The sequence below is a fragment of the Diadema antillarum genome, unplaced genomic scaffold (assembly GCF_040938485.1).
Source record: "Diadema antillarum isolate AM-2024a unplaced genomic scaffold, OU_Dant_1.0 seq00002212_RagTag, whole genome shotgun sequence".
NCBI lineage: Eukaryota > Metazoa > Echinodermata > Echinoidea > Diadematoida > Diadematidae > Diadema > Diadema antillarum.
Genome location: NW_027272846.1, coordinates 97,250 through 120,759, shown reverse-complemented (window position 1 = coordinate 120,759; position 23,510 = coordinate 97,250). Strand labels below are relative to the sequence as shown.

General features: G+C 38.6%; 3 protein-coding genes across 5 annotated transcripts in view; 2 read left to right on the top strand and 1 right to left on the bottom strand.

Moving 5' to 3' along the window:
• LOC139714260 (sperm flagellar protein 2-like) overlaps window positions 1–342 on the bottom strand; it is a 47,602-nt gene extending 47,260 nt beyond the window's left edge. The window contains exon 1 of the mRNA XM_071625975.1: window positions 285–342. Coding sequence (XP_071482076.1) covers window positions 285–342 — 58 coding nt within the window. The remainder of the gene's footprint in view (window positions 1–284) is intronic.
• Window positions 343–4,359: 4,017 nt separating this feature from the next.
• LOC139714266 (E3 ubiquitin-protein ligase RNF170-like) lies at window positions 4,360–8,344 on the top strand. Its single transcript, XM_071625981.1, has 5 exons — window positions 4,360–4,472; window positions 5,329–5,600; window positions 6,044–6,117; window positions 7,297–7,410; window positions 8,072–8,344. Exons 1-5 carry the CDS (start codon window positions 4,360–4,362, stop codon window positions 8,342–8,344), a joined length of 846 nt encoding a protein of 281 aa, XP_071482082.1.
• A 7,806-nt stretch (window positions 8,345–16,150) lies between these two features.
• On the top strand, window positions 16,151–22,669 carry LOC139714268 (uncharacterized). Of its 3 annotated transcripts, none has more exons than XM_071625983.1 (3): window positions 16,151–16,272; window positions 20,129–20,203; window positions 21,061–22,669. In XM_071625983.1, the coding sequence occupies exons 1-3, from the start codon at window positions 16,210–16,212 to the stop codon at window positions 22,408–22,410; spliced, it is 1,488 nt and encodes a 495-aa protein (XP_071482084.1). In that variant the 5' UTR covers window positions 16,151–16,209; the 3' UTR covers window positions 22,411–22,669. The 3 variants fall into 3 exon arrangements, with proteins under 3 accessions (XP_071482084.1, XP_071482085.1, XP_071482086.1); XM_071625984.1 differs by having other exon boundaries at window positions 16,177–16,940; XM_071625985.1 differs by lacking the exon at window positions 16,151–16,272 and adding an exon at window positions 16,870–16,903.
• Window positions 22,670–23,510: the final 841 nt, after the last annotated feature.

Below are 23,510 nucleotides of genomic sequence, written 5' to 3'. Positions count from 1 at the left end.
TCTAAAACGTTCGAAGTTAAAAATACTCGATTGTCTGTACTGAATGTACCGTGAGTGCTGTTTAAATTTAAAGCATATTCAAATCAGCTGATATCAAATGTGGAGTAAATATCTAACGTTACAGGTAGATCTAGACCTTATATAAATTTTCAACATATTACAAGTCATCAACCTGCTGAAAAATCGTCGATGGGTTTCATAAAAATTTCCCGACCGCCAGGTTTGTATTTAGTCTGACACATATTAACACGTATGGGACCACGCACTTTATCATCGCCACTTACCGACATGCTGCGAAACTCCAAGCTCAGTATTGAGCCATCGGCACAGAATTTCCGTCATCTTTACAGAATGCTATATTTGAACTATATAGCTATCTATATTTCATAAACTTATTTTGATATCACATTTCTTTGACCCTTCAAATCAGCAATTCCGTTGTAAATATTTCGAGCTCAGACTTCCAGATCAGCGTAAACTTCTTGGCAACGGTCTGTTTGTTGTGAAAGATGCGTAACTCCACTAATGTGAGGTGACCGCTGCCGCGACAAAGTTGTCGTACATGCACGAGTCTTCGTGGTCCGCAGCTGGCAGCAGCCTGATACGCACCTGCCAATATACTCTCGAGATAGATAAAAGAGGGAAAAGGTAGTAAAGAGGCTAGAAACTGCCCCTTCTAGAAGGAGTATTTGTTTGAAGAGGCGAATGTGGTTATTCAACTTTTTAATATCGACCTCATTGTAAGCATAATTTCCCAAAACTATTTGTGAAAAAAAAAAAGAATCGTGGTGAAGGATGACGATGTAATAATCTTGAAGAGTTTGTTTGCAAAAACCGATAAGTCCATATTTGCCAAATGGAGATATTTGCGATTAAAGGTCAAGACAAATAATGAGAATAATAAGAAAAAATTTGCTTCTTTTGACCATAACTTTAATAATGTATCTTTACATGTAGTGACCGATATATCACTTAAAAGGTATCATTTTGTACTTTATGACAGAGACCGTACTTCAAAATCTTCAAAAATGGACTTATCGGTTTTTGCGAACAAACTCTTCGTATGTTTCACTGATTTCACAGGATACTCAAAAACGAAAGAACACTTCTTATTATGTTTATCTCCGTGATCCTAGTCATTGAACGCTCGAGGCAACAATAGAGTAAAATGAAATCTGTAGAGGGTTCTCTAGAAGCGTAATCGATCGCCTATGGAAAATTTGTGCTTCTCACGCATAATTATAGTACAATGTAAATGGTCATTTGCGAATCTTGAGACAGTGGTGCCACGTTGCTGTTGAGGATCTTTTTATCTTAATTCAAATGAATTTATTGGGAATTTTCTGCATTGAATATATATTAAAAATGAAATACAATCATTTCTTTTTATTTTCAAGACAATAAAACATATAGTCTGTACAATTCGAACATTACTGAGATACACCGGTGTACAGATTAAAGAAAGAAATAAGAGAACACGTCAATTGGGAACCACTCGGGATAAAGTGAATCAGGTTTAATGATCTGACTGAATTATAGCGCATGTATTGGGAGTGAGAATGCAGAAGACTGTCGTAAAATAAGCATATAGCTTGAAGATGCGACAACCTTGAAAGAGAAAAAAAGAAAATGGGTTTGTTTTTAAACATTAAAAAAAAAACAATACCAAATTGACAGCGAAAACAAGAAAGTTTGGTAAGTGGAATTTTACTTCCTCTTACCAAAGAGAAAATAGATGTAGCTCACATTATGCAGCCCCCCACCCCACCCCCCCACCCCAAAAAAAGGAAAAAATACATACACAAATTTGGGCTGAAATATCTTTAGAATAAAAAAAAAAAACCTTTTCAAAACCCATACACATGACTCTCCGAAGGCTCCAATCGGGTATTCTTCCTTGGGGTGGGGTGGGGGGGGGGGGGGGTCTAAGAGGTGGTTACAATTGACCCTTGACCAACCCACCCACCCCCCCCCCCCCTTTCCCCACGCCCGTCCTGCAGCCCCATCACACTCGACGTACTTCGGTCCTGCTTTATATCAGTAGGCTCGTAGTTTGATCGCATTACAATTCTCACAGTGTATATGGTTCATATAGTTACAATTTTATTATGGCAAAATTGAGATGAAACAAATAAAGGGATCGTATAGTTTTGGTTGAGACCTAATTTCAGGTCTCTAACATTTTTGGTGAGATAATGAGAAACCTCTTATGAAATATGAAAGAGCATGTAATTCCATGAGGAATTCAAACGTTTATTTGATGAAAATTGGTTTTGAAATGGCTGAGATATCAAAAACAGAGCGATTCTAGTAAAGTGTGGGATCCACACTTTTTTACAATCGCTTTGTTTTACTTTGTTTTTGGATGTTTCAGTCATTCCAAACCCGATTTTCATCAAATAAACTTTGAATTCCTCTTAGAATGCTTTGCTCTGTACTATTTCATAAGTGTTTTCATGGTATCTCGCAAAAAGTTAAAAGCCCAATTCTCATCTCCACCAATACTGTACCATCCCTTTAAGTTCAAATCTTGCTGTTACTGAATGCACGTATAGTGGTGGATCCAGAGGGGGCGCACCGGGGGCACGCCCCCTCTTTATTTTAGGTTAAAACAAAAGAAAGAAAAAGTAAAAAAATGGAGGGGGAGGGTGCTTGCACCGACCACTAATTTTGTAAAGGCGCCTCCCCTTTACGGATTTCCAGGATCCGCCCCCGCATGTATCACATCACTCAATAACTTGCATACGATAAGGGGACAAAATATATAGAGAGTTTTGGAAGGGGGTGCAGTCTCCTACACTCCTATCACTCACGATCTTTGTTGCTGCATAAAGAAAACATCTTGCAACAACGCAACAAAGAAGAAAACAATTGAATCGGGAAAAAACAATGGAACTTGCAAGCACAATAAAAACTCTAAACGACCCTCTGGGTCTCCAGCATATCACAACAGTGGCGGATCCTGAGGGGGGAGGGGGGGGGGCACCAGGCGTACGCCCCGTCTTTATTTTTTGTTTAAAAAAAACGAGATAAAAATAGAAAAAAAATGGGGAGCGCATGCACCCCTTTAATTTTGTAAAGGCTCCTCCCTTACACTTACATGGAATTCCGGGATCCATCCCTGCACAAGGGGGAGGGGGTGGGATGTGTCGATTGCTTCACTTTTCTTCCTATACCTCTCTGGTGAAAAATTTATCCAAAAGATGTTAATACTAACCCATAAATACCCACACTTTCCATAACTCGTCTGTGAACTAGCAGGGGTGATGGTGATGATGATGGGTGGCAAGTAGAAAGTTAAACTCGCGAATTTCAAATTTCAAATTCATACATTGTTCATTAACTGTATGCATTTTCACACGCAGTATAGGTTTTGATGTCGGTAGTCATTTAAGAGCTGACATACATATATGCAATGTATAATTTTTTTTTTCTTAGTAGTATTTTATTTAGAAAATGACCTCTGATATCTGAATGGAATAAGAAAGATTGGTAGGTTCACATATCTCAAATTGACACTTACAAAGAAACAGTTGTTTTGTTTTTGTTTTTTATGTATGCCTGTTAATGAAATTTGTATTTTTTATATTGTAAACTGACTGTTTTGAGTGCACCAGGTGGGTTGGGGAGGATGGCCTGAGGGCCTAAGTCATTTAGTTGGCTCTTTCCAGACCCGGGCTACCCAACCTGGTGCCCCCTTACCACTCCAATGTACAATTTTCTGATTTCGAAAAATGTATTTGTGATTGAAAGCCAAATAAAATAATAATAATAATAATAATAATCAGGCTGTCTCAGTAATAAAGTCGCTGCTTTGTCTAGAGAGCTCCCCTCTCCATCATTATATAAGTATGATCATGATAATGGTAATGATTATCATCATGGTTGTTGTTAAGGACCATGATGATGATGATGATGATGATGATGATTGTTGTTGTTGTTGTTGTTTATATTTCTACCATTATCATCTATACTTCCCTCAACTTCCATAGAACCAGAGCGTGTCAACCCGCTCTGCCTAGATCTAAACAGCGCCATCTACTGATGCCCACATTCACTGCAACAGGGCCCCATTTCTGCTGCAATGCAATGTGATTGATGAGCGACGGAACGCGGAAATGAAAATTCAACGGAGTTGGCTACGTGAGCTGGGGTAGAGAGACCTCTCGAGCCTCCCCGTCCCACCCGCCGACCCGAAAGCCAGGGCGCCCGTTGTCCACTACACTACTAGCACTGGTCCTTGTCAACATTTTTACACGAAGCATAGGATTTTGTATTGCGGAACGTCAGACGCCTAGACCGACACGTCCCTTCCAATAAATATAACGTTAGAGATATTTTGTAGTTTTCAGGGTGGAAATGAACGTACCGGAGACTGGCACGCTCATAGAGGGTGTTGGAGACGAGCTGATCCACTTTGTGGGTTTGTGTTTAGTGGTCGCAATTCCTCTTTTTATCGCGTATATGAATCGGTAAGTTGGGAATGTTTATGCCCGCAAATTTATAACGTGTTTTGTAATAAATGGGACTGAAAGAAAACTAGAGTTGCCTTACGTCTGCTAGCGTGTGCCATATGTGGGGGCTAGCTAGGAGGGGTTGCCTAAACCACTTTGTAATTCTTGACACGCAAGATGTTGAATACCGGATATCAAGTTCATTGTCAAGTTCCTTACTCCTAACAAGTATGACAATGGAGAGCTCAGTCAGTTGTCATGCTTGTGTAAAAGATTACAAGCAGATGAATAATTGTGATGACAAAATATGATTTTTACTTAAAGAATGATTCTTGTCATATCTATTACAAGTATTTATTGTTTAGGGTCTTTTCATTAATTCACATGATTCATCTCTTTACTGTGTATGTATGGATTGTGCATCTACAGGGTGGCTCCTAGCTCCCCCCCCCCCCCCCCAAAAAAAGAAAAGGTTATCATGATATGACATTTACTGCTACATGCAATGCCAACCTTCTTGCAAAGTGACATGTATTAAATAGTCAGCAAGTTGATTTGATAATTGCTACCCAGGAAGGAGGATAAATTGCTACCCAGGAAGGAGGATAAATTGAAGAAAATGAAGTGAGACACCTACCTTGCCAGATAAGTAAATGGCTAAGGAACATGTCTTCAGTAAAATTGCTTTGTTTGTATAGAATCTAAGAATTAAGATGCAATCATAACAAAAATACAAAATGTGCGTGGGAAGACATATCAGAGAAAGTGAAGAAAATACAACAGTCAACAACAACAACAATTACACACACACACACACAAAATGATGCATAAACACTGACTTTGTGGACCCGCCTTTTTTGCTTTCCCGTGATAGGGATACAACTCGTGTAATTCATCCAGAAAATGCTGCCTACGTTCAACAAACCAGAACTAGACTAGGCCTCCCGGCTGATGGAGCAAACCAACCGGCCCAGGCTCAAGGTCAGTTTGGGGCCACACCAGGACAGAGTGACAGCGGACAAAATGGGGCAACGAACACAACTCCAACCGTCCCCACACAGCGGTACAATGTAGACGCTGCATGTCCAATATGCCTCCAGGAAAAGGAATGTGCGGCGGAAACCAACTGTGGCCATGTATTCTGTGGTGAGCCTTACATTTGATTTGGCATTTTTTTTTTTTGCCAATTAAGTGCCTGTAAATATCTTAAATTTCGTGTTAATAGAAAAAAAGGACACTCAATGCAGTTTACAAACAAGTGTGTAATAATCTTTTAAAATTCCGATTAGTCTTGCTGATGAGAAAAACAAGTAAAGTTTAAGGTATGAAATCCCAGAATTTTTCAATTTCAGTATTAGTTCAAAATGATTATACATAGGGATCAAGTGAATTAATTGCTCGTTACTGACAATTCAAAGCATTTCATTCTGTGAAAATGATTTTGTTCTTAACTTCTTGTGTCATGTATAAGTACCCTTTACAGAGTTGTACAAAGTGCAGAACAAAACAAAAGCATGCAGACTGATAGAACATTGTAACATTTATGACACTTTAAAGTATAAAGCTGATCCTGTGCAATTGCATTTCAGGTAACTGTTTAATTGCCTATTGGAGACATGGGACATGGCTTGGAGCTATTAGTTGTCCTGTATGCAGACAAAGGGTAAGAAAGCAGCAAATGTAAAATTACGTTATGTCATTGTCTGTGAGCATCAGTTTTGAAAAGGCTTTGGGATGAATGTGTGCTGCTGACAGTTTTATTTCAACTGAGGGACTGGGTACGAGAAGTGACTACCATGGATGTGACTATTTGATTCCACAAAATGTTGTATTTTTGAATATAGAAATAGACCTTTACTTCACAGAGTTATTAAAAAAAATGATGAGGTTGCTAGTCTGTCAATATTTATTTATGAATCTTTATAATTGCATCTTCACTTGACCCTTACTTCATTCACCTTAAAGAAAATGGCTTTTAAGTGATAGTAATTAGTAATAATGATAATGATAAAATGAACAAACTGGTGGATAGCAGGGAATAATTTCCAACTCAAAATTGATTAGCAATTTCAGCTGATGAACAATATTTTAAATGTTATCCTGTACACTTCTATGGAAGAAAACTGCTACACAAAAGTTAGTTTGTGTAGCAGTGTTGTAAAAATGCATAGTAAATTGCGATGCGATACCAGGAAAATTATTCCCTAGGATAGGTAGTTTTCATTATGTAACTGACAACAAGCATGTCTTGTGGAAAATTGGTACAGGTTGTCTGACAGGAATAGTATCTGATTAGCCGTTTTCGCAGCCAGCGTCATCTGCCAAATTTATTGACCCGTTGAGGATGGGCTGATTTTGCTACAACTTGCATTTTCCATAGACACTTGCCCGAGTATACTCGGGACTCATCCTCAGTGGGTTAAGGACAAGCCAAAAACATTCCAAGATTAGAGAGCTGTATCATAACATTTGAAGGGCCACTGCGTCAAGTTTCTTAAAGAAGGTATTGTTAAGGCCAGAAAGTATGCAAACATTGTCAATGGACAAATTGAACACATTTATGTAAGTTGTTCTGTGAATTTACCCGGAGAATGATGAATGTTATTAGAAAAATGTCACTGTTTTTGTCGAAATGATGCAAATTTATGAATTATACTAGGAATGTGATGTAGGTACTCTCAGAACTCTTAAAGTCAATTTTGCAGTCAGAAAAGCTTGATGTGGATAGTTGTAAATAACATCTCCCTGAAAAATTATCCTGCATCACTGAAAATTGCAGATGCCATCAAACATTGCAATGGGACATTACAGTGTTAGACTCTTGTTTTGTTTTGTTTTTCAGGTGACAATGATTCTTCCAATCTTCCAAGAAGGGGAGGAGAACAGTGATGAAGGCAGAAGAGTCTCAGCTGAAATCAGGGATTACAATAGAAGATTCTCTGGGGAGCCTAGACCAGTAAGCATGCCATAATCCTAAATCGTTGGGGCTTCACATACCGCATATATGTATGGCATATATTTCGCAATATATTTCACAAGACTATTTCACAAATTTGGACATCCCAACATGTGAGACAGTATTGCAGTCGGTCGAATTTGCAATTGAGAACCATGATGACGAAATGAGTGATAAGTATTATTCCATTTTAAGAGAACAGTTAGTGATTTCTCACCTCGAAGATGACGTACAATGAATTTTATTACCAGAGGCAACATCTCCATGAGCTGTTAATTTCATGAATATCAGCCAACTCTTGAAATATGCAAAAATGAATACACCATGAAATATACTGCATATATGGCAATTTATTTGGCATACAGATCACCACAATAGTTAATAATACTGGACCTCCATTTTCCTACCAAATGAAGGGAATATTTCCAGGAATTTGCCCATTTTATATTTTCAGGGCATATTTATTTGTCTTATCTGTAGCAAATTATTGGTGGACACAAGTCTGGTACATTGTATAAACTCCTGCAAGGTGCACAAGGGCTTCATGGTTAGTGCTAAAAACACTATTTTGGATGTGGGTGTAATTGTAAAACTGTAGCATGTCTGCAATGGATTTGTTTCACACTGTTTCCCCAAATCCACCTGTTAACCCCTCTGCCAGATTATGGACTACATCTACGATCTTCCAATGCTGCTGCGCCATGCCGTCAGGGAGTTCTTCACCCCGCACGGCTTCGTCTGGATGTTCCGGTTCAGGATTCTGCTCTGTCTCGTCGTCGCCTTCATGTACCTCATCTCTCCTCTCGATATCATTCCCGAGGCCGTCTTTGGAGTCCTGGGCTTTTTTGACGATATTTTTGTGGTGCTCATCCTCCTGATATATGTCTCAATCATCTACCGTAACATTGTTGCTCAGCGGATGATGGCCGATTGATGCGATTTCAGAGAAACCAAGCATATTGTGCATGACTTGTCAAAAAAAGACCCCAACAACAACAGACTTAAAAAAAAAGAATTGTTCAAACATCATGAGAATGGAAGTGTATTTGATTCTCGATGCTCTTTTTTTTATGTTCTGAATTGTTATGGTGGCTTTAAGATTATTTAAATTTTGGAATGCAAATTGCTGTTGAGATGCACATGGATTATTGCCATTAATAGTAATTTTATGATCTTCTTTCTTTCGAAGGTAGATTTAAATAACATCAAGAAGTATCTCATGAAGATTACATTCAAGTTGCTTTCTTAGACCTAGACAGCATTTTCTAAATAAGCAAAGCATAGCAATATGTATGTATACATGTATTTCTTTGTTTTTCGCTTCTTCTTTATTGCAGGTGGTGCAAAAAAAAAAATTTCTCAACTTTAAAGCAAAAGCTTGACTGGTCATGTTGTGAAAAGAATTAGAAGACATGGCAACTCAAACTACAATGTGCCTTATGTTTTAGGCAAAGGAAACTCAGGAGAATTGTTTCAAAATACATGTTGCTTTTAAAGTGAAAATTTTCATGTATTGCTATGCCTGAAAGGTCTTTTTTTTCCTGTTGTCACTTATAAAGTGTGTAACCTTACAAGGAAATTACAAATCATGCCAATTGTGACTTGTAAAATCAAATTTACCATTCAGGCAGCATCATCACACAAAATCAGGCCCCTATTCTTTAAAAAGAAGAGAAAAACACTTGTTAGTTAGAATATTGAATGAGTGTTAATGATCAGGAAAGTGTTTGCACTTTTGATTGCTTGTGTGATGGATGCAATTGTTACAAACTGACAGGTTTTTTTTTTTTTTTTGTATATCTTCTACAAGATGTGCTGAATAGCACTTGTGACATATAACAGTCTCCAAGACCATGTTTATAAGTGTCAATTATTTTGCCGTCTCCATACATGTAGAAGTATCAGCAATTACAAATCCACAAACAGTTGATGGAAGTGATACATGATTTCCTTTCTTGCAATATGTAATGTCAGTATGGCATTCAGCTAGCACCCAATGATAAGTATGAAGTCGGTCTTGTGTGTGTATATTTTGGTTTATTTGTATAATTGCCAAAGGGGCTGTTCCATTGGTTATCATTTGAACAGAAAGAGTTTAATTTGTCTGCTATGTTTTTGAATACAGTGTACATGAAACATTTGAAAATATGAAGTAATTGCAGTCTATTTTATTTTTGCCTGTGTATACATGATCTGCATTTTGGACATTAACATTGCCAGTCATTTCGGCAGTGTCATTGGCATCATGATACATGTACGCACCACTGGAAGTGGGTGTCATGTTTGTTGAGGGTTAATATTTGCCTATAATTTGAGACATTGGTAAATTTGTTTCTACCACAACCACTGCCAAATGTATTTAGCCAATATCAACTCTGACTGTCGTGTATCACATATGTTGTCATTTACAAGATGATGCTTTATGTGGTTGTGCTTACTTTTGGTTATTTCATTTTCATTGTTCAAGTAAGATTATGTTTTGATACTGCATAGTACTGCACAATAATTTATTGTAATAAAATAATTAATTGAGATCTTGAAAACCAAATAAAGATTTTAGTTTGCTAAACCATCTCACATAACATGTGGGCCTAATTTCATTAAAAAAAAAAAGTTGATATGATAACAACTCCTGCTGGAATGTCCATTGGTGTGGTAACAGCAAGAATCCAGCTTCCTGATTGGCTGTTGCTATGCGAAGTTGCCAATCTAAGCAAGAGTTGCTATCCTAACATCTTTTATGAAGTGGGGCACTGCTAGTGATATACTTGTCTTGGTCATATTACTGTATAATACTCCCCACATGTTTGTGAAATGTCATTACTTAAACCACCCAAACTTTTTTTAAAAAAATATAGTAAGTCATTATATTTTACATTTGTATTGAGGTACAGGTGTACATGTATTCAGTTTGATTTGTTTCTTTTTAGAAAGGGCAAGAGTGAGTTACTCCAGGTTGTATGTGCAATTTTTGCTAAGAGGAAAGAATTGAATTTGACTCTTTCTTTAAGCAAACCAAATGTGGACTTTATTTAGCATTTGACCTTTATTTGTAAAATGACCTTGATGCATATTTTTGAGATGCTGTGATAGGTTAGTCTGCTATTCAAATTTCACTGGTCCTCAAAATATACATTTGATACTAGGTTTGTACATGTATATACATGTACAATGTATATTGTCTTATTTTTGGAGGCACTGCATTGGTGCATGGAAAGTAACTCTGTTCTACATTGTAAATGTTGTGGAGGTGTGCAATCCGCAGTTATTTTTCTTGGCAAGTACTATTACATTTGAGTTTAGCTGGTCTGAATTATCATGGCATTTTCCAATGCATTTCATCTATATGTGCCTGATAAGCAAAAACTGTGTTACTTTTTGTGGTTGTGGAGAATGATTTATACACAATTATTTTCTCTATTTGATTGAGAATATGAATTAATGTTTTTGAAGACATTTCTCCTGCCATCAAATACAAGCATATTCACATTTTGCATAAATCACATCCTTGTGTAGATCATTTTGTTTATTCTGAGACAAAAAAAGAAGGTCTACATACATATTCATTTATGAATGAAGCTGTTAAAATTGCAATGAGTTTTAGGAAAGTAGATCTGTAATACTGTAATGGAATATTCTGTTCATTTTCTGCAAGAAGTGGTTACACTGGCAGAGCAAACACTCTTGCATGCATTACTTAAAGTAATACACATAGAACTGTGAAATTCTAGTGCATTTGTACACTTTTCTTGTTGAATTGTTTTGTAAGATAATACACTCTGACAGTGGTGTAGATGTACAAGGTATCTGTGAAAGTACTCTTTTTCAATAAAAGACTTTTTTTTTATTTGTATCTAATACTGTCCAATTCCCTTGTATTATAAACACTTGATTTTGTGAGATGTAAACTTATGCAAAGTGCAGCTGGTCTCGATAGTCTTCAGGTTTTCATGGAAATTGATAAATTTTACCACTTATTAAAAACTAATATCTTTACTTCTTTTCGGTTTTCTTTTAGAAATATGGCACTGTTGGGTCTTCAGAAATTTGTAAATTAATGTGTATATTGATGTCTGCCTAACTTCCAGAGTAATTATTAAGGTAAATGATGACTAGAGTGTCTTGGAGTGCGACAGGTGCAGCTGACACATAAAAATAAACTGTAGGAAGAAATATTCATTCATTTACATTCAGTATTCTTTACTCATAAGGGTAGCCCCATCAGAGGTGTATGGACTTGTATTCTTGGAGGCCCTGCAACAAAATAACAAAGTAACTGTTAATTCAAAGTACATGCACAAAGTAAAAAACATAGGGTAGTAATAAAAAAATTCTCCAGATGGTGACGTACTGAGACTATCTACATGCCTGTACAGTATTTGAATTGGATTTGTAGTTTTATCTTGGACTTTAATTGAGCATAGAGACAATTCTTACAATTGTATGTAACTATCGACCTAACTCGTGTAATGCGAAATTTGACATAATCATGACAGTGTTCCAAGAAAATAGTATACACTGTTTGTACTCGGTATCAATGTTCATCCATCTATAGGCCTATGATGTCTGTTGCACGTAACGCGTGTGTATGTTAATGTGTGTGTATGTGTGTTGTTTATTTTTTGTGCGTGTATGTGTGTGTGTGTGTGTGTGTGTGTGTGTGTGTGTTTGCATTGGAATTTGTTATAGCCGAATAAACAAAACACATAAAGATATATAGGCCTAGGTGTGATAGATGATAATTTGGGGATCTGACTTCTTTCTTTCTCTTTTTCTTTTTCTTTTTCCAGTTCTCACCGAAATGTCGTGTTCGCTATATCAAACGGAAGCGCACTGCATTTGTGCATCATATTGGAAACACTAGAAATTCGTGTGCAGGCCCGGCGGAGCGTTTTCAAAAGTGTGTGTGTGTGTTTGGGGGGGGGGGGGGAAGGGGGGTACTTCCGGGTTTCATGATAGCTAACAAGCAAAGAAAAGAAAAAAAAAAAAGGTCCTCTGCCCATCTCTCCCCTTCCACTTCCAGGTTTCTTCAGCTTACAAGAAAAAAAAAACCCCACAAACAACAACAACAACAACAACAACAACAACAACAACAACAACAACAACAACAACAACAACAACAACAACAACAACAACAACAACAACAACAACAACAACAACAACAACAACAACAACAACAACAACAACAACAACAACAACAACAACAACAACAACCTCTTCCACTTCCGGGTTTCTTCACCGCGCTCACACTTAACACTCTTGACGATCTCTATCTACTTGTATTTCTTTTTAGTACCACTTACGTACTTCCAGGTTAAACAAAATACGGGGGCCCAAAGTGATGACACCTTATGTATCATCCTTTGTAAGGTGCACAAAAAGTTGGGGGGGGGGGGGGTAGGGCGAGCCCCTTCCCTCCGATTCCGCTGGCCATTCATTGATTTGGAATTCACCGCCCTGAACAGGTGACAGTTGGACATCACGAATTTCATTCGATACCTAGTACATTTGGATTGAGTGAAATCAGTAATATTAGTAGAACACATTAGTGAAAGTTGGAGGAAAATCGGACAATCGATTCTAAAGTTATGAATTTTTAGAATTCTTTCGCTGCCGTCATCACTAGAAGTTTAAGAAGCCTCATACTTCATGACGTCATTATTGACAACAATTATGTGAAGAATATCAAAATAGAAATCAATTTTCTAGCATAATGGAAGAGCACTTGCCCCGGCCTCTCCTCTTTCATGTAACATGTCTAACAGGGAATAATACAATGTACCTTCAACATTTATGTCAATAACAAGTCAAAACATCTGTACGTTTTTCATGAAGAATGAAATTTTATGGAATTCTGATTTTTTTTTTTTTTTGTATTGTCAAAAATGAAGTCAAAGTGATGGCATCACAACTTTAAAAGTTCACTGTCGTTCAATAATGGTTGTCTGATTTACCTAAAATTTTCACTGATGTGTTCTATCAATATTGCTGCTTTTACTCAATACACATCTATATTTCGATTCGGTTTCATTCAAAGATAGATTCTTTCTCTTTATTAAGTAACGCAAAGTATAGGCCTATATAGAATAATCCACACTCAAATGCATTTCAAAAGCGATGTCTGTTTGTTTTAGCCTATGTCAGTTCCGTTATAACAGTTCGCTGTTGAAAAAGTTCGATATTCCGAAGAATGAAACAAAAGTCGTTGTTCTGAAGGCTTTTGCATTACCCAACAATCGTTAAGGTCTATATGTTGTTGTCCGAAAAAAAGTTTATTATTCCAAAGGGTTGTTAGTCCGTAACCAAAACAAGGTTCGATTCGTTTGTACGTCACAAATTCTTTTCATTTTAGGATTAACAAATCTTCGGCAGGGACGGATCTAGGTTTTTTTTTTTTTTCCAAGGAGGGGATTTTAGGGGCTGAGCTGTGTATGCGAGGGGGATGGTGTGGGAGTGGTATCCCCCCTCCCACAGTAGGGAGATTTTTCATTGTTAGGGTTGCCAGCTTGCGATTTTAAGCATAATTGCATGCTCTATTATATATATATATTTTTTTTTTTCCCAAGTAATTGGGGGTGGGGGGGGGGGGGGGGAGCTGCACGCCGGAACACTGCTGTTTTGTTTTGTTTGTTTTTGTTTTTGTTTGTTTGTGTGTTTGTGTGTGTTTTTTTTTGGGGGGGGGGGCGGGGCAAATCTCGACGGGGGCACATCATGTGACCGTGAGAGGGCGGGGGGAGGGGCGATACCCCCTCCACGGTAGGGACTTTTTGTAAAAACGGAGTACAAAAGTCGCGTTTATAGAGCATTTAAAGCAAATTTCAAGGGAATCAAAAAGTGGAAAGAATTATTGCGAATCACTACGATTATAACCTATACGGGGGATGGTAGGTCCTCAGTCCTCGGCGAGGGATCGAGCGAAGCGATCGAACGGGGGAGGGGAGATACCCCCTCCCACGGTAGACCCTTTTTGTAAAAACGGAGTACAAAAGTCGCGTTTATAGAGCATTCAGAAAAGCAAATTTCTAGGGAATCAAAAAGTGGAAAGAATCATTGCGAATTAGTATGATTATAACCTATGGGGGATACATTATGACCCATATGTGACGGTCCTCGGTCCTCGGTGAGGGATCAAGTGAAGCGACAGAGCGGGGGGGGGGGGGGTGTGGGAGGGGAGCCTCCTCCCACGGTGGATAGGGACTTTTTGTAAAAACGGAGAAAAAAGGTCGCGTTTATAGAGCATTTAAAAGCAGATTTCTAGTGGATGAAACAGTGGAAAGAATCATTGCGAAGGATTGGATTATTAACATACGGGGGTACATATGTCCTTCGCAATGTGACGGTGTGCAGATCCTCGGCGAGGGAGCGAAGCGACCGAGCGGGGAAAGGTGTGGGAGGGGAATACCCTTCCCACGGTAGCGACTTTTTTTTTTTTAAATCATAAAAGTCGTGTTTATAGCATTTACATCAAATTTCTAGGGAATTAAACATAGTAAAAAATATCACTTCGAAGGACTATGATCATAACTTATGACTTATAACTTATGACATAACTATTCATTTTACTAAAAGTATACTTTAATTGCCATTCGTCTGAAATGTATTCATTAAGAAGCTAAAACGTAATCGCATTGTTCGAGCAATAAAAATTATTCTTATAGTACTAGAAAGCATAGAAGAAAAGGAAAATGTAGGGTTTACTGCATGCTGACTGAATTCGTAGATGTTAATTTATGGCGAGGAAATAGCTTATAGTGCTGATTAAAAGAGAATAAATACAGTGTAAATGAAAATTGCATGACCCTAAAGAAATAATCATCTACGTCATTGTATAAATATAAATTAGTCACCCACCAGTCATTAGTTTCTTCTACGGGATATTTGTCGAAGCTCTACGTTGTCTGCTTTGATAATTTGTTTTATCTGCCCTTGCTGGCCCATATACATGTACTCAGTACTCTGTTAATTCCCATAAGGATCATACCAGTACGTTGTACAGTGAACTGAGTAAATTAAAATTTGAAGCCATACACATGTAAATTGTAGTTGCCTGGAATGGTCGGGGCTTCCAAGTGTGTCTAATTGTCAATTATTACGTTGCATTAATTAAACAAAAAGTTCAGTATCGTTTGGCCTAGTTAAATGTTAGCTGTCTTCTTGTAAAGTGTACACACTGTTCTATACTGCATAAATATCGTGTGAACAGGCACACAAGTAGTTTGTGTATACATGACAGGGACAAATACACTTTACATTATTGTATTGCATCTTCTCTCTGTACGCGGATAGGAGTGTGCATGCGTTGATCGTGTAGGGGATCGAAGTAAAAAGTCGATCTCCCGGTTCTTTTTTTTTTTTCTCTCATTCTTGAGTCTTTCTGTCTGCATTTTTTGTTCTGTTTACCATTCAATGGGATATGACGAATTTTAGTGAGTCTCATGTTCTCTGATATTTTGAGGTTCAATTACAGGAATGAATTTGCAAGGCATGGTAAAAAGAATACCATGAAGGGGGGGAATGTTATAATCAACTGGATAAAATGTTCGGTTAAATATGCGAAAGTATGTCTAGAGCTGCGTTTGAAAGGGATGATTTTGGTTCTTTTTTTTTCTTTTTCCTTTTCTTTTTTCTTCACGAAAGTGATGCCGCGCCGCGCGTATACGTGACGTCATGTGCCAAGTTCCGGCAGTGCTTCATCCCATAATACACCACGCATGTAAGAAATATCCGTGATGTCTGTACACTGCTTTCAGAGCAGGACTACGGCACTAGGGCTCCATTTGGCCGCTTAGAAATGGTCTAATGCCGCCAACCCCGAGCCAGATAAAGGAGCTGCTGCTCACGGCTATCGACAAAGATGATAATGTAAGCATGTATATATGATATTTTACTCTGCTTCCTGTGATTTTAGCTTGGAATCGCCAACGTTTCTCGCGTGTTGAGTTCACAATGGTGATTTGCCATAGCCAGCCGCATGCTCATCGCAAATGATTTTTCCATCGTGAAGATCGCAGATTTCGCTGAGATTGCGACTCGAATAATACTTGTCAAAGTGTAGAAATCCGATGAGATCGTAGCTCAGTTCCCGTAGATCAAAGTGGTATATCGCATGTTTGACTCTAAGCTGGTTTAGCGGTTGAATTTTGCATGGATCCGAATGTTGTCGCGTTATCTTAGACCGGCGAAGGTTCCTGTACACTGTAAGCTCGCCTGCCGCAGAATGAAGTGTTGACCCAAACGGGGCCTATGAGAGGTCTCGGGGGGCGCATGCGCAAGCGAGATGTGAACCCACGTCGTTGATGATTTCGTGACGATTCGTTGCGACCTCTTTCCGCTGGCATCTCAACGCAGGTTTACGTGCGTGGAAGAATTATGCTGCTGTGTGTTGCTCACTCAGAGATTGCCCGGGGTTGGCGGCGACGGGTAGCTCGCCTCCTCGCAAAGAAGCATTCCGCCCCCATTCGAATGTGCGAGAGCATGTCATTTCCACACAACTGTACGTGATAATATGCATGTCGCGGATCGGAGTTTGTGTACGTAGTGTAGGCCTACCCAATTCAGTGTGGCTTTGCCTTTAGTGGAAAGCTTGGACAGATAGAATAATCGCAGTAAATTTTAAATGCTAATACTTGATAGGCTGACGTAATACTATAGAAATAAGACTTAGGCTTTTATTCAGGATGAATATCAAGATATGGAGTTATGGCTGTACGAAATGAATAAATTTAATGATTTTTATTTTTGCTCTTTGTTTGCAAAAGGCCAAAGCTGGTTTCATGCTCTAAACCGCAACGGCATGGCCAACCAGAAAGGTGGTACATCATTCTAATTCTAAGTATCAGTCACTATACAATATGCAATCAAATGATGAACCTTCACTCAACCATACCTACTATAAACAGTACAAACACCATAGATATAGTCTTTTGTACTGTAGCACATCCTGAAAGGAAGTGAAGGTTACTTGAATCACATTGTCATTGTAACACTGAACTTAACGTGAAGAGAGAAATCTTTTATCCAGATTATGCTCATTGGAAGTGCCAGTGTCCATGAACAGGCAGATTTGTTCACAACTTTTATTAAAGTTAGCCTACAGTTTTGTGAATGAAAAGCATCAGACGTTCTTATTTCTGTTTTTTTTTTTTTTTTTACATTTTCTTTGGTGATTCACCTTGGAATTCTCGAAGTGGAAGTACAAGTTCCAGGTACACAAGAATTTAATACAACCATCTTATCAATTTTAGTAAGAAGTATTTGCTTTGACCAAATGAATTGGTTGTGCAGTACGTATCTAGTTGTGCATAAAATTCAACACTGCTCATGCAAAAAAGTGCAGTATCATAGCCTGATCATGTTCTCCCAATATTCTTTTAGCAATATAAATGGTAATTGAAAATTCACAGAGAATTGCGCAAGTGTTGCGGAACGTTGGAGATATACCCCAAACAAATGTATGGAATCGGTAAATGCAGAAATATTGAAAGAACGCAGTCTGTTTTGGTGAAGTTTGAGGAAAACTAGACTGTCCTTTCAAAAGTTGTGAATTTTCAAAGTTTTGATTACTGTATTTTAAATCTTGCCCCCCACCCCCACTTTTTTTACCCCGGAAGTGGCAGTAGAAAAAAAAAATAGAATGAAACCTTTTAGTGCGGTAAGGCCTTTGCATTTTATTTTTTAGATATTTTTTTTGCTCATCAGGTGAAGAAACCCTGAAGTGGAATGAGAAATTTTTTTTGCTTGACAGCTGAAGAAACCCGGAAATGGCACCAGAATTTTTTGCTTGTCAGCTCATGAAACCAGGAAGTGCCCCCCCCCCCCCCATTTTGAAAGTGTGACGCCAGCAATGTTAAACAGTAGCTAGTGGAATGATATAAACAAGGATTCTGACAAAATTGTGTTTTCTATGAAAAGTGCGTCTAGATCTTCCCTTGTCTTGCTAATGTTATTTACACATAATATGTTAACCCTGGGTATTATTTCAGCCTTCTTCTGCTGGAGGTGAGCAATGAGTGTTTTCATGTTAACTCTGATATATCTTGGTATGGGAACATGCTTTTACTTGTATTGGCTAAAAATTACAATTTTTCCGAAGTTCATGATAGCATATTGTGTACGCCATATATTTCGCGAGTCTAAATTTTCGCGAATCAGGAATTCCCAACGATTTCGCGAGTGGTTAAATTCGCGATCGTGGAGTCTTGTACTGAACAGAGAAATGTGCACGCATACGTCACATCCACATCGGGATCAGAGTCAATATTTTCGCGTGTCTTTAATTTCGTGAATAGCACCTGACTCGCGAAATTCGCGAAAATAAAAACCTCGCGAAATATTCGGCATATACAGTATATGAAAAATTTTGAGGGTATGACATCATCAACTTGCTGATATGATTATTTATAAAGACTGGTCAAGAAATATTTTCCGAGAAAATGTGAAATTTCAAAATGTCATACACCTGTATCTTCCTTATTTCTTATCCAATTTTTGTTTTTGTATCATTCTGTCGGGAATATTTTTCTCTTTCTTTTGAAGTTTATTTATTTTTTGGGGTTGATTTCTTCTGTAAGTCTCGGTGCCATTTGCAATATGATGGCCCTTCCAAGATACACTACAGACTGTATGAAGATAGGTAGACAAAGAAAAGCATTGCCCACAAAGTATGGTAACAGAAAAGTAAACAACTTTTTCTTATTTATGTTTTGCTATTAAGTGGCCTTTCATGTGGTAAAGGCAGTTGCAGATGATACACACAATATTTCATATAAATGATAGCTATAAAGGGTAGACTAACAAATAGCGGAAGAAGGCTGTAGACACTTTAGATGGTTTTTCACAACAAAGAGGGCGATGGTACCAAGTTACAATGTATTGTAGATGCCTATGAATTCAAAGACAAGACATGTTTTTTGAGATGGAAAGTCACATTGGTATAGGTCAGCCAAACTGCATTGTTTACAATTCTTGAGAGATTTCGGAAAGACTACTTGAGGAAGGCTGTCTAAATTGGTTACGTGGTGTGGTAGATTATGCATGTTTCTTATTAGCGTGTGAACTAGTGAGAATCAAATCGATTGCCCGGACTAAGAAGAGGAAAGAAGAACGCACATTGCTGCAGACAGCAATTGCAAATCCTGAAACAAGTATATGGAACCGGTAATCAAGACTGAAATCAATACTATGAAACAAGAACTTTTCGGAGTTGCATGGTATGCTGGACCATAGGGTTGTCAGCATGTGGGACTTCTTTCCTTTTCTCAACTATTTGGTGTCTTTCATGTGATGTGGAGTAAGGCTGAAACTTGACCATAACCTATATATCTGATGATGGTTCTCCCCTGTAGTTCACCAGAAACTGTGCGCTGTAAGACAACCGTTGTGACGAGGTACGACTTTGCTACAAAACAGTGAAAATACAGTCAACCTTGCTTAAGTCAACCTCGCATAAGTCAAATAATCGCCAAAGTTGAAGGTCTTTTCAAGTCCTCTCTTTATATTCTATCGATTTTAACCCCTCATAAGTTGAATTTTCTCGAGTGGAAGAACAATTTCTTCAGTCCAAATAGATTTGACTTTAGGCAAGGTTGACTGTATGTAGGACTTTGTTTGCATGTTAAATGAATGAATGTCAGCACTGTTCCCAAATGACTGTATTATTGCCTTCCTTACATGCTATGATATTCTTGTGTTTGTTTGATTTTATTTGTCTTTGTGACAGATTGTCGACATGGGAAGTGTCACTAAAGCTGTCACCCTCTTGGAGGGCAATCCAATCACCAAAGATGCTCTGGAGGTTAGTGAAACATATTTGGTATTTAACTAAAAAAAAAAGGATGAAAAATGAAACCTTTATGTCATTTATTTGTGAGACTTTTGTTGTGATACATACATACGGCCCTTTGAACAACAAAGGGCTGAAATGAACATTAATTCTTTCCTCTACGCTCTGAACTATAGACTAAAGAACTAACTCTGTGCAATTCCAGTAAAATGAAATGCTGCAGAGTTTTCTTGTTAATGATTGATCATGTACAATGATCTAATGCTTAGTCACTTTTGCTTATATTCATGTGCTGTGGCTGTAAATCACTATTATATGCTAAAAATACTGGTATGCCATTCCCAAACCATTCACAGTGACAAATTTGTGATACCAGTATCAATAACAAATATCAATTTTATGTATTTTCAGATTCTACACAATCATGTGGTATAATTTCATGTACTGTAAAAGTGGATATTTTCGCGTGACTAATTTTTCGCGCTTGGCCGGGTCGGAAGAGTTTCGCGTGTTTTTAATTCCGCGGAATCAAGACATCACGCACAGGCACATATGGCAATCAAAAATATTCGCGTGCTTTTATTTTCGCGCTAGTTTCTGGTTGCGCGAAATGCGCGAAAATTTGAACACCGCGAAAATTTCCACTTTTACAGTAATATATATCTGTACTATGTATCAGTTCTTTGTTTTTAAGAGATGATAAAGAACTTTAAGGCGACTCTTTAACCAGAAAACAGAAACACTGAAATAGTATTGAGAGTTACATACGTTTATAGTATGTATTGAAATTATTATTTTTTCTTTCTACCTTTTTCTTTGCAAGAACATGTGCTCTGGATTATCAAAATTCTTCTCTGTTTCAATTCAAGGAAACAAGGTTGGGGAAGATCATCAACCTTATCCGCAAGAAAACGTCAAACAGCGCAATAAAAAAGCGATGTGCAGCACTAATACGGCAGTGGCAATCCCAGTTCCTGCAAAAGACTCCTCAACCACCAAAGAGCGAGTCTCCTGCACCGAGTCAGGATGACAGGAAGGGTCAAGAGGGGTTGTCCACCACCGACGGACAGAAATCCAAGCCACCGAAACAGACAACAAACACATTGCCGGTGGACAAGAGCAAAAGTGAGAATCAGCGGCGGAGAAAACGGGAGGCCGAGTCGTCACCTTCCATATCTCCCTCCTCCAGAGGTCCTCCGCAGAAAAAGTTAATCTCTTCCCAGGGCAGGTCACCATCATTGGTAGGGGAGGGAAATGGACAGGACGATTCAAGTTTGAATGGGATGTCGGTGAAGGAGGAGAGAGTACGTGTCAAGACATTAATCAAAGATGCGGTACAACCATCATCTCCAAGGTCACGAGTGTCTTCTCCTTCGCCAAAGCCGGGCAGTAGTAAGGAAAAAGGCTCCCTGAAGAGGTTAAAACAGGAACGATCCTCGTCACCGAAGGAAAGGACAAAAAATGTAGCAACTGATTCATTGTCCCCTGGAACCTCTAGAAAACATGTTCATGTGAATAAAGAGGAGAAAGTATCTCCCGTTGTAAGTAGTGCTAAGACCAATAGGAAACCACATGTTTCTCCCGGAGCAAGTAACCAAAGCCCCGCAAAGAGAAGCAAGACTGCAGCTAACGCAAAATCACCAAGGCAATCACACAATGCTTCCCTATCAAACTCCCCTCCCGCAAAAGCAAGGAGCTCTGTCATGGAGGTTCCAAGTGTCTTTGGAATGGACTGGGAAACCAACTTCAGTTCTGTGGGGAACGAAGTTGATTCGCCAGCACCGTCGCAGTCACTATCCATATTTGATTTGGACTCCAGTGAAAGGTTATCACAGAGTGTCTCTCCCGGCGGTATATTTGAAACGGGCCGTGCTCCGTCGCCGCCAGTGGAAGAGGATTACCCCATGGTTCCAGCCGCTTCCGCTGAAACCTCTGCAGCTGAAGATGAGCTCGAAACCAGAGAGATTGAGTCCCCAGAGAGCCCCAGTGCTGGGTTCAGTGGGCCAGTGACCAGGATGGAGACCCTGGAAGATGACCCGGTGACCCCGCCTGCGCCAGTTCCAGAAGGAGACATCGATCGCATACACAACGAGCATTGGGTGGGCGTGAACGGGTGTTACAATAACAAGGGAGAATGGTCAGACTGGATGCAGTGTGTTGTCGTTAACACGGAGGAAGACACTTCTCTACAAATCTTACCTTATGTATGCATTGACTAATGAAAATGCAATTGTAAAATTGTTATTACAAAAAAAGAAAGTAACAACACATAGATCTCTATGGTACAGAGCAAAACTTACTTTATATTTTGAGCTGTATAGAGACATATGAAGAGTAATATGAAGAAATCATGATATGCCAGTCCCCCTTTAGATACTGTGTGCAGGGAAATGCAACCTGTTTCCATTACATTCTTGTCATAAACAAATTGTTTTGAGTGCACTAGTTTGGCAGTCCAGCTCAGGTACTCCACAGAAATTAGCTGAAGTATGTGACCTCATTCTTCCTTAACTGCTCAAAATCCTTGAGCCCTTGTCTCATCCAGTGATTAGAATGAAATGTTTTGACAGTAGGTTCAATAGCGTTCTTCATTGGAAAGAGGGCAGTTTAGCCTTTAAATATATTTATTATTGACAGTTGTGTATTACAGCTCAATTGCATCGTGATAAATTTCTTGGGATGTTAAACATTTTCGCTGTGGGTAGGCACTTTGATGGATTCTTGCTGTGTAAGCCAGTTCACAGTTCAAGCAGTGGTCTACAATGACCTCTGAACAACAGAACTTACAAAACAGGGGTTAATCTTTTAATTAGAAGAGCATTTGAAAACAGCCAAGCAGGAACTGGTAATTTGCATATAAAAGCTACATGAATGGCTTTGGCTTGATATCAAGAATACACATTCACCAGTACATTCCGATATGCACCAATGCACCAAGTTCATGAATATTTAAAACATGCTTTTATGGAGACCGTACGTATCCATTTTATCAAATACCTCAGATACTATCTAATTTCAAGAGAAGGTCTGCAATGACTGTTAACTACACATGCCTAGACTGTAACTGTGAACTGGCTTATTAGCACAGGATGAGGACTGTAAGATATGAAGTCATTTTGATATGAACATCATGTATTTTCATAGATACCAGATCACATGGACTGTGAGCCTCATGGATCTTGTAAAAATGATGCGTGGCAGGGCTCCACACTAACTTTTATTTTTGGTGGCCCAAAGGCAAACATCCGACCTTTTTTTGCGGCCCGATCAGGCCACCAAATTGTTCATTTCTGAAATTTTGGTGGCCCGATGTGCGTTT